Source organism: Oncorhynchus keta, chromosome 8 (genome assembly GCF_023373465.1).
Source record: "Oncorhynchus keta strain PuntledgeMale-10-30-2019 chromosome 8, Oket_V2, whole genome shotgun sequence".
NCBI lineage: Eukaryota > Metazoa > Chordata > Actinopteri > Salmoniformes > Salmonidae > Oncorhynchus > Oncorhynchus keta.
The window spans coordinates 31,335,306-31,348,671 of NC_068428.1; the positions used below are offsets into that span (position 1 = coordinate 31,335,306).

Sequence of the window (13,366 nt, forward strand, 5' to 3'; positions counted from 1 at the left end):
TTTGTTTATATGAAGGTATTAACCCTGATTTTTAAAAATAAAATACAAAATGAACCCTGATATCGCCACGCCTATAAACCCGCCTTCACAGAATTGAATGCAAGAGGGGCGTGGACAGAGTTCTAGCGTTTGATTGACATTCCATCGCTCCTCTCGGTGCACACACTCATCCTACACACTGTAGAAGCACAGTTTTGGAAGAGTCCAGACGGTTCTAGAAGCTGAGGATTTCTCGAAGACACTCAGCTGGGATAAAACCTTGCCAGTTGTCCTCCTCTCCCCATCTTTGGCGTTAGCTGGCTGGGTTGTGTTTGGTCAGGAACCAACTTCTGAAGAAGAGTACAGGGACATTTCCATCCACAGTAAGGTAAGAAATGAAATAACATTTTCCAACAGTAAAATGAGTGTCACTCTCCAAGTCATACAGTCAGTGGTAGTCCAGTCTATTAACGAAATATATAGATTATATTTAATTGCTTTGCCATCAGAAAAATCCACCCAAAACATTATGTTGTTGCAATGAATTCCATTGTACTTTTCCTAATTTCTTTACATTATTTCAGCATAGCCCACCATCCATACGTTTGCATTCATTATACTATGAAGCTGACCTATAAAACCTGCAGTATATCCCGTCATGGATCTTGACTGTCTGTCACACTTTGATCATTTCCCGAAAATGATTTTCATTCACTTTACTAAACAATAACTATTCATCACGATTTGGATAATATTTATTCAAGTAGGAAATTCATAAATATAAACATAACTCGTTATAATACACAGTCGCGAGGAGGAGATTGCGATATGATAGATAGAAACGGATTATGCGCTGGTAGGTTCTAGAATCATGTTATTTGCCGTACCAACCGGCAGGTGGAGCATGTTTGTCCGATGTTACTTCAAGCCACGTGCTTTTCTGTCAGATTACACTGAGATTTTACGATGAATGAGTTTTCTTTTATATATATATATATATATCCGTCCCTCTAAAAACTGTTGCTTATTAACGCATCGTCATTATGGCTGGTACTTCCATAGTTTACCAGCAGTGTGGAATGTAGAATATTCGATTATATAATAGTGCGCCTGTTCGGAGTAGACAATTATCCATTGATGTAATTTCCTTACAATTACTTTATTTCAGTTTATTTTGTTGAATACTTTGCTCTTTGAAATAAGCTATGTAAAATGTAAGAATATATTTATTACATTTTGAGGGAGACATTTGGAAAAGTGTTCATAGGGGGGATTATATTTATGACTATGTGGTCGTCTCACCTTGCTACCTTTAGATGAATGCACTCACTAAATCACTCTGGATAAGAGCATCTGCTAAATGACTAAAATGTGGCAAGGACCTGTGGCTTCTCTGCTGATGGTTTGCATTTGGTGGATTACAGTCATGAAGTCAATGCAGCTGTGAGGAACAGAGAGGAGAGTCTGTCACACACCATCTGTCTGTTTTAAGCTATAAATCCCTCACGGAACTCCATGCAGGTGCACGAGCTAGTGCGCACATTAAAGGCCCAGTGCTGTCAAAAACATGATTTCCTGTGTTTTATATATATTTCCACACCGAGGTTGCAATAATACTGTGACATTTTGAAAATTACGATAATTCCCTTTTAGTGTAAGAGCGGTTTGAAAAGAACACCTGACATTTCAGCCTGTTTTGGTGGGATGGAGTTTTGACCTGCCTGGTGACATCACCAGGTGGTAAATTATTTAAGATGCAATATGTAACTTTTTGGGTGACCTGACCAAATGCATATAGAAATGTGAGTTAATGATCTGAATTTTCATTGAAAGCAAGTCTAAGAAGCGGTAGATCTGTTCTATGTGCGCTATTGTTATGCTTCCCTAAAGTTTAGATTTTGCATCTTACTTTTGGTTTTGTACACTTCAGCTTCAAACAGCATAAAATTGTTATAGAAAATATATTTCACGGCAGTTTAGATTGTACAATGATTCTTGTTTTGTCACATGAACTGAAATTATTTGAATTTTTCAACCAGGAAATGGTTCAGTGATTTCTACATAGTACACCTTTAAAATAGGCCAATAAGAAAGATACTTCCAAACCTCTCTGCCAATAATGGCTAGTTGTCAGTTTCCCACTCAGACCACTCCCAGACAGTCCTAGCAAAATTCTTGCTTGAGAAAATAACTCTTTGCTAAAAAGCTGTTTTTGTTGCTGTTTTCAATTAAAATGGTTTTTAAAAAATCACAGTAAGGTACTTACTTATTTGATATTGAGATTAAAATGACTGCATTGGACCTTTTTTAAGTCTGAAACGCAAATGTCCGGTCCAGGCATGTCTTATGGTTAGTATAGAACTAGTATTGTGTCAGTAACATCCCTACTAGCCACTCAATGACTGCCGTTGACCTGATGGAGCTGTCTGGACTGCCATGACCATACTGACACAGTGGTTCATTTGGGGTGGAGTTGAAAAATGTGTTTTTGACGGTGATGTCAGATTGCACAACTTCGGCTGCACTGACAGTCCAAGGAGTGTTGCAACCCGTCAGAAGACAATCTGGCGTATTGTGTTGTCTCCTTCTCAGAGTGTGTGTGTCTGTCTCCTTCTCAGAGTGTGTGTGTCTGTTGTCTCCACAGATGCCGGAAGCCCATGACGCTCCGATGGAGGAGGAAGCAGAGACCTTTGCCTTCCAGGCTGAGATCGCCCAGCTGATGTCGCTGATCATCAACACATTCTACTCCAACAAAGAGATCTTCCTTAGGGAGCTTATCTCCAACTCCTCAGATGTGAGTACTTCAGACACCACAAGCACTTAGACTTCTTGGTAGTTTAGTATTATTTCACAATTCATAAAATACACAGGCATTTTTCTTACATTCCTAGTTCATTGCACCACTATTAATATTTGAAGTATCTTTAGATTGTTTAAATTCATATTTTATTAAACACAATAAAATATTGATGTAGCCTGCAGGATACATTTACATATAATTAAGAGTTTTGTTAATCTTGTGCTGAGGTCGGTGTGAAATCAAAATTCAGATGTATTTAGACCTATTTATTTTCAATCGACTACTAGGCTCTGGACAAAATCCGCTATGAGAGCCTGACAGACCCGACCAAGATGGACTCTGGCAAGGACCTGAAGATCGAGGTCATTCCCAACAAGGAGGAGCGCACCCTGACCCTGGTTGACACCGGCATCGGCATGACCAAGGCCGACCTGATAAACAACCTGGGAACCATCGCCAAGTCTGGCACCAAGGCCTTCATGGAGGCCCTGCAGGCTGGAGCTGACATCTCTATGATTGGGCAGTTCGGTGTGGGTTTCTACTCCGCCTACCTGGTGGCTGAGAGGGTGACTGTCATCACCAAGCACAATGATGATGAGCAGTACATCTGGGAATCCTCTGCTGGCGGATCCTTCACCGTCAAAGTCGACACGTCAGGTAAAGACAGATTATAGTTTTACAGTGAACTGTACTACTTAACTCTATGTTAAGACTATTTTCCTGGTACGGTCTGTCCTAAACGCTGACTTGACTCCCATGTCTCTCCTATAGCTGAGTCTATTGGTCGTGGCACCAAGGTGATTCTGTACCTGAAGGATGACCAGACAGAATATTGTGAGGAGAAACGGGTCAAAGAAATCGTGAAGAAGCACTCCCAGTTCATCGGATACCCCATCACACTCTTTGTAAGAACTAGTAGGCGTGAGTGGATTCAATTGTAACTAGTGTGAAATCAACCCCTATATGTAGTGGGAACTCCACTGAGTGATTACTATGTTGTTGGAAGTACATCTCAAGTATCCTTTCAGATTTGCATAAGAGGTCAAGGGGGTAGGAAGAGATTTCAGATTGGACAAGTAACTGATTGGACGATAAATTGATGCTGATAACATTTTTAACTTTTTTCATTTTTATATTTAAATGTGAAACAGACACAGTGAATGAAACATTTCTGCCAACTACCCTCTAAAAATAACTTACTGTACACCAACTCTGTCCCCTAACATGCCCATGATCCTCTCTGTTCAGGTGGAGAAGGAGCGTGACAAGGAAGTGAGTGATGATGAGGTGGAGGAGGAGGAGAAGGAGAAGAAAGATGGGGAAGGAGAGGAGGACAAACCTGATATCGAGGATGTAGGCTCGGACGAGGAGGATGACCATGATCATGGCCACGACGGCGCATGTGGGGACAAGAAGAAGAAGACTAAGAAGATCAAGGAGAAGTACATTGACCAGGAGGAGCTGAACAAGACCAAGCCCCTTTGGACTCGTAACCCTGATGACATCACCAACGAGGAGTATGGAGAGTTCTACAAGAGCCTGACCAACGACTGGGAGGAACACCTGGCTGTCAAAGTGAGGATATTCTATTTATATTGGCCAACAGAATACATTTCCACACTATTTACAAAGTTTCACTCTGATTTGTAAAGTCATAGGTAGTACCAATATTGGTCAGTTAATAATGCTTGAGCTAATTTCATAATGGCATACAGTGTACATGAAGATTTGTTTTAGTTAGTTGTTGACCTTCTGTTTTCTTCTACAGCACTTCTCAGTGGAGGGCCAGCTGGAGTTCCGTGCCCTGCTCTTTGTGCCTCGCCGTGCGCCCTTTGACCTCTTTGAGAACAAGAAGAAGAAGAACAACATCAAGCTGTACGTCAGGAGGGTCTTCATCATGGACAACTGTGACGATCTGATCCCTGAGTACCTCAGTAAGTCAGATAGAACTGAAGTAGATGCTCACATAGAGCAGGTCTGTGAATGATTAACACAGCTATAGTCTCATCTGACCCATATTGTCTTGGTCGTTCTCTCCAGACTTCATCAAGGGTGTGGTGGACTCTGAGGATCTCCCACTGAACATCTCCAGAGAGATGCTGCAGCAGAGCAAGATCCTCAAGGTGATCCGCAAGAACCTGGTCAAGAAGTGTATAGAGCTTTTCACAGAACTCTCAGAGGACAGAGAGAACTACAAGAAGTACTACGAGCAGTTCTCCAAGAACATCAAGGTCAGTTTCATAGTAATGTGACACAGTAAACATAGTAATAATGGATTATATTATTTATACAGAGCTTTTCACTAGTTTTCAGACAATTGATGTGTAACAGCAGCACCCACCACATGGGTGGTACACGGCAACCATTTTGTGCCAACATGCTCACCACACATTAGCTATCATCATTGTAACATTACCTTCAAGGTCAGCCTGAACTAAATCTAGGTTGCGACAGTCACCTTGTATCTAGTGGTATAATAGGATGTAGGAGACAATCTAGGTGGATACTATGTCATATACCCACCTGTTCTTTGAAGAATCATTGGGGAACATTCTGAAAGGTGTAGCTGTGGAATGTTCCACTAACCTTTAACTGGTCTGATCCCCTCGCCATCTTGTCTCCTCTAAACCTGATATAAGCTGCTTAGGGCCCTGTCGCTCAGAGTGCTCCTTACCGCCATCTTCTGTCTTGCTGAAGTGGGTTTGCATAACTAGGGTCAGCCTCTACGGCATATTGTTAGTTCTTGCATAAATCTTAAGGTAGGCCTTGGATTCCAAGTTAAAACAATCTGCAGGGGGCACACCTTTCATGTCCTCCGGAATTATGTGAAATCTGGCTCTATTCTTAAAGGACGTTTACCTTACTGACACAAGGCAACAAACAAGCCCCTTCTAGATATCATATTTGTCAGAACTTTGGGTTACTTCCTGGAAAATGTAAAAGTCTCGTAATGCACCAAGATACTTTCTGGGTGACTTGTTGTTTAACTTAGATCTGTGTTTTCTTTCCCAGCTGGGTATCCATGAGGACTCTCAGAACCGTAAGAGGCTGTCAGACATGCTGCGCTACTACACCTCAGCCTCAGGGGACGAGATGGTCTCCCTGAAGGACTACGTCACACGCATGAAGGACACCCAGAAACACATCTACTACATTACGGGTGAGGAAACACCCCTCACTGTACAGCCCAGTTCATAGGTTGTCAGATGGTAGGAACCTGTTTGCTCAAGTTTCTTTACCTACTGCATGTTCCAGGCGAGACCAAAGACCAGGTGGCCAACTCCGCATTCGTGGAGCGCCTCCGCAAGGCCGGCCTGGAAGTGATCTACATGATTGAGCCCATTGATGAGTACTGTGTCCAGCAGCTGAAGGAGTACGATGGCAAGAACCTGGTCTCTGTGACCAAGGAGGGTCTGGAGCTGCCTGAGGATGAGGACATGAAGAAGAGACAAGAAGAGCAGAAGTCTCAGTTTGAGAACCTCTGCAAGATCATGAAGGACATCCTGGAGAAGAAAGTTGAGAAGGTGAGGACGCTTAATCACACTGCTTACAGATATCATTTTGCTGAAGAGGTCCTTTATGATAAGGCAAATGTCAGGAGGCTTCACTTTACCTCAAAATGTCACCAATAAACCCAACTTTATTTACAAGCTCACTGACAGTACAACGATTGCCTGATTCAATGCTGTTCTGATCATCTTCCTAATAACCAACCCCCCCCCCAGGTGACAGTGTCCAACCGCCTGGTCTCCTCCCCCTGCTGCATCGTGACCAGCACCTACGGCTGGACGGCCAACATGGAGAGGATCATGAAGGCCCAGGCCCTGAGGGACAACTCCACCATGGGCTACATGGCTGCCAAGAAACACCTGGAGATCAACCCAGACCACCCCATTGTGGAGACCCTGAGGCAGAAGGCAGAGGCTGATAAGAATGATAAGTCTGTGAAGGACCTGGTCATTCTGCTGTTTGAGACGGCTCTACTGTCCTCTGGGTTCACCTTGGATGACCCTCAGACACATTCCAACCGAATCTACCGGATGATAAAGCTAGGCCTGGGTTAGTTGATTTGCTCAAACAAGGACGATGTTTGTGATCAAACCCCTTTGCCTGTAGTCCTTTTGTGTTTTCTGACTATACTTAACATTAAGTGGCCTAGATATGAGAGAGAACCTTGTTAAAGCTTCAGTAACTGACCGTGACTCATTCCTCCCCCTCTTCCCCTGTCCAGGTATTGACGAGGATGAGCTGACACCTGAGGAGCCAACTTCAGCCCCCATCGAGGACATGCCTCAACTGGAGGGAGATGAGGATACATCCAGGATGGAGGAGGTTGACTAGACCAGCTTGCTCAGCTGCTGTGTTACTGTAACTATGGCAGTTAGCTTTGGCACTAGTAGTGTTGACAGGACGAATTTGTTTGTTCATAACCCTGGAATGCTCCCCCCTTGCCCTCTTACTTGATCCAAAATCCCTTGACCCGCATTGACCACATGCAGTTCAGATTAATTCCTCTAAATGTTAAAATCTTTTGAAGAAAAACAAGAGCCTGTTGACACTTTTTTTTTTTTGTATCTTGAATTGTATCAAGCATTTTTGTATTTATTGACATTCCAATGTTATTTTGTGTGTTGACTGTATGACTTGACTGTAAATATCTTCTCGAATTGATACGAACTTCAAATGTTGGGGACCCAAAAAATAATAAAGTTTACCACGTTAACCAATTGCATTGCTTCATTTTGCTATTTGTGTTTTCGAATAAAATGAGCTTTTCTAGCGGTTTAGTTGGATACTGTACAAATACACCAAAGTTATAATGGTGTACAGCTTCTTCTGTCAGTAAGGTAAGTTGATTTAAAGCCATTACATTCATCATCCTGCCATCAAGGGAAATTAGTTATTTCTTACTTTTACCACTTTTTCTCCTCAATTTCATGGTATCCAATTGGTAGTTAGTCTTGTCTCAAAGCTTCAACTCGCGTGCGGACTCAGGCAAGATGAAGGTCGAGCTGTGTATCCTCTGAAACACAAGCCGACACTGCTTGACACAAAAGCCAGCTGCACCAATGTGTCGGAGGAAACCCTGCACCTGGCGACCATGTCATTGTGCAAGTACACAATGGGATAAGGACAACCTTGCCGGCCAAACCCTCCCCTAACCCGGATGACACTGGGCCAATTGTGCACCACCCTATGGGGTAGGATAGGTTGGTTATTAGGAAGATGATCAGCTACAACAGAGCCTGGACTCGAACCCAGAATTTCTAGTGGCACAGATAGCGCTGCATTGCAGTGCCTTAGACCACTGCACCACACGGGAGGCCATAAGTATTATTTCTAACAAAGATGTCTATCTCAGAATGTTGTGTATCCCTGGAAATGATCAGAATTCATTTTAACATTGCAGTTTTGAAAACCATAGCTTGTCCAAAAAACGGGTCTCCTGGCACAACTTATCCCAGGACTGGGGTAAGTTGAGCCACGGTACAGCATAAGTTAGGCCACCTACACATTTCTGTACTGAATTAAATATTACCACTCTTTAAAATATTTTCTTTATTTCCCTAACTCAATTCAACACAATCACAAGTGCTTTTTTGTCTTAATAATTTTAAACATATTTTAACACAGGCTTAACACCTTAAACTTGACTTTTTTAAAACACTTTAAACATGATGCAGGCCCTGTTAACTCGTATCTCAAGTGATAATGCCTTGAATTATCCCTTGGAAGAAAACATTTAAATTTGCTCAACTTACCATTGGCTTACACATTTTCTCAATTTACCCCAAGGCCATTGGCTCAACTTACCCCAAGGCAAACATTTTGACTAAATTAGCCCACAAAGCTACAAGGATACACTTTCATGCTAGATTTTAACACCTCATATTGAAACTAATAACCCAACTGATGAAAAAAAAAAACCTTAAAATGATCTTGTTTGGTTTAGAGGTTTCATGACACTTGTAAGACAAATTAATTTGACTTACCACTTTCTCCGTGTTTCTTCCTCCACACATTCCATGAAATGACCTCTTAAATATTTGGTCAAATTATTAATTATACATTTTGTGGGTGTCTCAACTTACCCGTTTGGCTCAACTTACTCCACTCTCCCCTACTGTGCTGACAAATACTTTGCATTACAATCATTGTCTATGATAACAATTACACGGTTGCATAGCCTATGAATAGACACCACGAATGGAAGGAGAACTCCCTAATCAGAATAAATATGCAACACAACATTATGCACTGTCATGGCATCTACTATGCTATCCCAAACAGACTAACAGAGATAGTTGGCATATTAAACATGATGAGGAACTGCAATACTAGTACCAGCTACATACTATTTGCTATATGTCTCCAGCAGCTGAAAATGTAAAAAAGTTACAACCATACAAAAGAAAAACTGCTATCTAACTGCCATGTTGGAGTAGGAGCCAGATAGACACCCATCCAACTTGACTGATGTCAAAAAGCTGCAGTTGTAACGTGTTTTGCCAGCAGGGCGGGTGCCAATGGGTTGGTGCTCCCATGCACCCTCGAGCACTGTCTGTTAAAAAGAGACGTTGAGTCGCCTGACAGTTAGCAGCCTAATATATCGGCGAGGATAGGTGAAAATGTTCTGATGATGCTTCATCCAGGCAAGTTGTGAGACACAAAGTTATATGGGCAGAGTAGCCCACATTTTGGGAGCATGGAGAGGCCAGAGACAGACAGACTAGTGAATTACAGAAGTTAGGTATTGGAGAAAGACAATCAGTGAATGCTCTGCAAGCAGTACAGTGGATGAAGGCGCGGCATGAGCATGGTGAACAGAATGCTATGGAAATGGCAGCGAAGAATGAGAAGAGCTGGCTGCAGCAGGAAGATATGTGTTGATGAAGAATGGCCAAGTACAAACTGTATTCTGTTGTCTCTGATGGCTCAGATTTTTAACCTGATGAGAGTGAGGATGGATGACCTGTGGTGGCAGGTATGGTGAAGCACTCCGAGTCTGAGCCTTGCCCCGATGATCATGCAAAGGATGATTCATGCCCAGTGGGAGTGACATTTTTAGAGCCAGTGGATTCCTGCCTTTTGGCTGATCCATATGTAGTCTCAGGCTGGGTAGAAAATAAGTTGTGTACTGTTAAATCTGTGAAGATAGCTCAAAGATGACTTGTGACTTCTGTCCAGAGGTAGCGGGCTCTTCTCATCACACGTCTAGGAACAAGACCTGTGACTTGCTTTGTTCTCCAGAACAGGGTGCCTTTGAAAGGAGTGATTACTGGGTTGGTGTGTTGAGATGCAGCAACTGAAATTGAAAATTCCCTGTCTGTGACACCCGTCGTTTGGTGCGACACAGACACGGTGGTGAGTATGGTGAAACGGAGAAGACATCATCTATCCTTTTGAGTTGTGTAGTATTGGTGGGAAAAAAACTGCCTCAATTGTGGGGGTGCCGATGTTGCTGGGGATCAGAAGTGCCCAGTGCAAGAGAGACAGGTTGAGGTTGCCAGGGTCAGAGTAGAGGAGAATGTGTCATATGCTGAGTCAGTGAAGAGAGCGCAGGATGAATGGTCAAAGGTGAGCAGTAGGCCTAGGCCCATACAGTGATATGAATTTGTGCTTCAGTAAGGTTGGCTTCTTTGCATTCTTTGCCTTGGTTATCAACTGTACCACAGAAATGGAATGTAAATCACAGAAAATAGATGCAGAGCCCACATGTTTTGAGCCCCACCTGTTTTGCATGTTATTTTGCCATTAATACGCAGTTTAACAATGTATAACAATGTATAAATATGTATAAATATATATTTTGAGTTAATAAAGTGCTTTCTGTGGTGGAAGGGCAGCCATCGGGAAAATACAGAGCGTAGGGGTTGGTAATCTTCTCTAGTTGCGCCGTGATTGGTTTAGTGTTCCATCACTCATGGGACACTACGTCACCGCCAAATCTACAGGGAGAGCTAGAAAGTTCAAGCCCCGTTGGGTGCTGCCATAGATTTACATTAGAAGTGCCTATCCAAGAAGGGGCAGGATCATTGGCCACAGATAAAATTACTCAAATCACGTTATATCTACCGTAGCTTTGATTTGGACTGATCATGTCAACATCATGAACAACGCTCAGGCTCTTGAGTGGTGCAGTGGTCTAAGGCACAGCATCTCAGTGCTAGAGGTGTCACTACAGACCCTGGTTCAGTTCCAGGCTGTATCACAACCAGACATGATTGGGAGTCCAATAGGGTGGCACATAATTGGTCTGGCCTCATCTGGGTTAGGGTTTGCCCAGGGTAGGCTGTCATTGTAAATAATAATTTGTTCTTAACTGACTTCCCTAGTTAAATAAATAAAATCATATTTTCAAAATCATAGCAAGCCAACTAGATAAGCAGTCATCATCATAAATCACCTCGACAATCTACTGGCAAATCCTTGTCATACGAAGAGAAATTAAAGATGAAACGTATCAGTGCTCGTTGGCCATTGGACATAAACATTATACAAAAAGTTGGAAATCGCAAATTCAACAATGAGTAGTTAGGAAGGAATCGATGCCTAACTGCAAGCTATTTTGCTTCCGCTGCTATTTGATGGAGAGTGTGTGTGATCCAAGTCTGGATAAACATTCACACACACCATGGGTCAGAAAAGGTTGAATAAATTGGCCATGCTATCAATCCAGCATGAATTCTGCCGCGTTCAAAACAACTGGAAACTCAGAACTTGGAAATCTCAAACTTCAGTGAGTTCACGACAACTGGGAAAGCTGAAAAAAATTCTCAGATTGGGAAAATACGTTTTGAACGGTCATCCAACTTGGAATTCCAAGGCGGGAACTCTGGCCTCTTTCTAGAGCTTGGACCTGAAGATCACTGACATGATTCAACGCTCTTTTTTTGCCAGAGTTGACAAATCTAGAGAATGCCAGACTTTGAATGCGAAGTTTCATGACAAAATTTGCCCACAAGCAGGACCGCGCCATCTTCCTGTTCAAGTGTGCACAATGGTCCAAATATGTCTTGTATGCTTCTGCATAAATTATGTAATATGCCACAGAGATATGTATACTGTAGTTAAGAAAGTAATACTAAGTGTATGTTGTGTAGTAAGATGTTAATAGCCCATGTGCATCACCCTAATATTTTGGTCATTTTCCTTCTCACAAGTTAGCCTACTGTTCTGACTTGCTGGTGCACATGTAGCCTATAATCTGTTTTAAATGTCATCATCGAATATAGTAAGAACTTTCATTATCTGCTTATATGGCCAATTTGATTTATCCTAAGGTTCTGACTTGGTGTACATGGAGAATACTGTAAGAACGGCCCAAGTTCTGAATTATGTCGCAGTACATTTCAAAAGTCCTGAAGAAATAGTTATATCGACCATGGAGGACATTATATTGGAAGGTCGGAAGGCCCAGCTGCGTTGTTGTAGGCACGTTATTGGGGACATGAGCAGAACTCCGGAATGGGAAAATGAAGTCCCTAGAGAAAGCAGGTACAAGATGGAGCGGCAGTATTATCATAAGGAGACGTGTACTTGCAAAATGGAGAAGGAATGGAGGGGAAAAGAGAGGGAGAAGAGGGTGAGCTTGAGTCGGATAAAAATGGTGGGAAAAGGGAGATGGTTTGTCAAAGAATAATGGTAGAAACTTTAAGCAGAGGGAGCTTGTAACACCTGTCGTCGGAAGGAGTGGACCAAAGCGCAGCGTGAAAAAAGTGTTCATGATTATTTTTATTATCAAAAAACACTCGAACAAAGTAATAAAACGACAGCGAACAGTTCTGTCAGGCAACAGAGACAAAACAGAAAATAACTACCCACAAAACACAGGTGGAAAAAAGGCTACCTAAGTATGATTCCCAATCAGAGACAACGATAGACAGCTGCCTCTGATTGGGAACCACACTCGGCCAAAAACAAAGAAATAGGAAACAAAATGCCCACCCTAATCACACCCTGACCGAACCAAATAGAGAAATAAAACGTCCCTCTAAGGCCAGGGCATGACAGTACCCCCCCTCCCCCTCCACAAAGGTGCGGACTCCTGGCCGCAAACCTGAACCTATAGGGGAGGGTCTGGGTGGGCATCTACCCTCGGTGGCGGCTCCAGTTCGGGACGTAGCCCCCGCTCCCTGCATTGATCCCTCCGCTTCTGTGGAACCGGACCGAGGACCGCGGCCGGAGGCTCCGGACCTGGGACCGTCACTGGAGGCTCCTTGCCCTGGATTTTCACTGGAGGCGTTGTGCCATGGAACATCACTGGAGGCTTCATGCCATGGATCATCACTACAGGCTCCGGGCCATGGATCATCACTGGAGGCTTCGTGCCATAGATTATAACTGGAGGCTTCGTGCGTGGAGCCGGAACAGGTCTCACAGGACTAAGGAGACGTACTGGAGGCCTGGTAAGTGGAGCTGCCACTGGATTTACCAGGCTAGGTAGACATACTTGAGGCCTGGTAAGTGGAGCTGCCACTGGATCTACCAGGCTAGGTAGACATACTGGAGGCCTGGTACGTGGAACAAGTCTCACCGGACTGAGGAGACGTACTGGAAGCCTGGTGTGTGGAGCTGCCACAGGGC

At 43.2% G+C, this 13,366-nt stretch overlaps 1 protein-coding gene across 1 annotated transcript; it reads left to right on the top strand.

Moving 5' to 3' along the window:
* The first annotated feature begins 110 nt into the window (after positions 1–110).
* Positions 111–7,506, top strand: LOC118387080 (heat shock protein HSP 90-alpha). Its single transcript, XM_035775220.2, has 11 exons — positions 111–367; positions 2,624–2,773; positions 3,067–3,436; positions 3,551–3,684; positions 4,028–4,354; positions 4,548–4,713; positions 4,820–5,010; positions 5,792–5,939; positions 6,035–6,303; positions 6,505–6,838; positions 7,011–7,506. Exons 2-11 carry the CDS (start codon positions 2,624–2,626, stop codon positions 7,118–7,120), a joined length of 2,199 nt encoding a protein of 732 aa, XP_035631113.1. The 5' UTR covers positions 111–367; the 3' UTR covers positions 7,121–7,506.
* Positions 7,507–13,366: the final 5,860 nt, after the last annotated feature.

Excerpts from the sequence above, each read along its gene's own strand:
- LOC118387080 (XM_035775220.2), top strand. The coding sequence starts at position 2,624 with ATGCCGGAAGCCCATGACGCTCCGATGGAGGAGGAAGCAGAGACCTTT. Across the intron at positions 4,355-4,547 it reads AGGAACACCTGGCTGTCAAA|CACTTCTCAGTGGAGGGCCA; the intron begins GTGAGGATATTC and ends TTTCTTCTACAG. Across the intron at positions 5,940-6,034 it reads ACACATCTACTACATTACGG|GCGAGACCAAAGACCAGGTG; the intron begins GTGAGGAAACAC and ends TGCATGTTCCAG.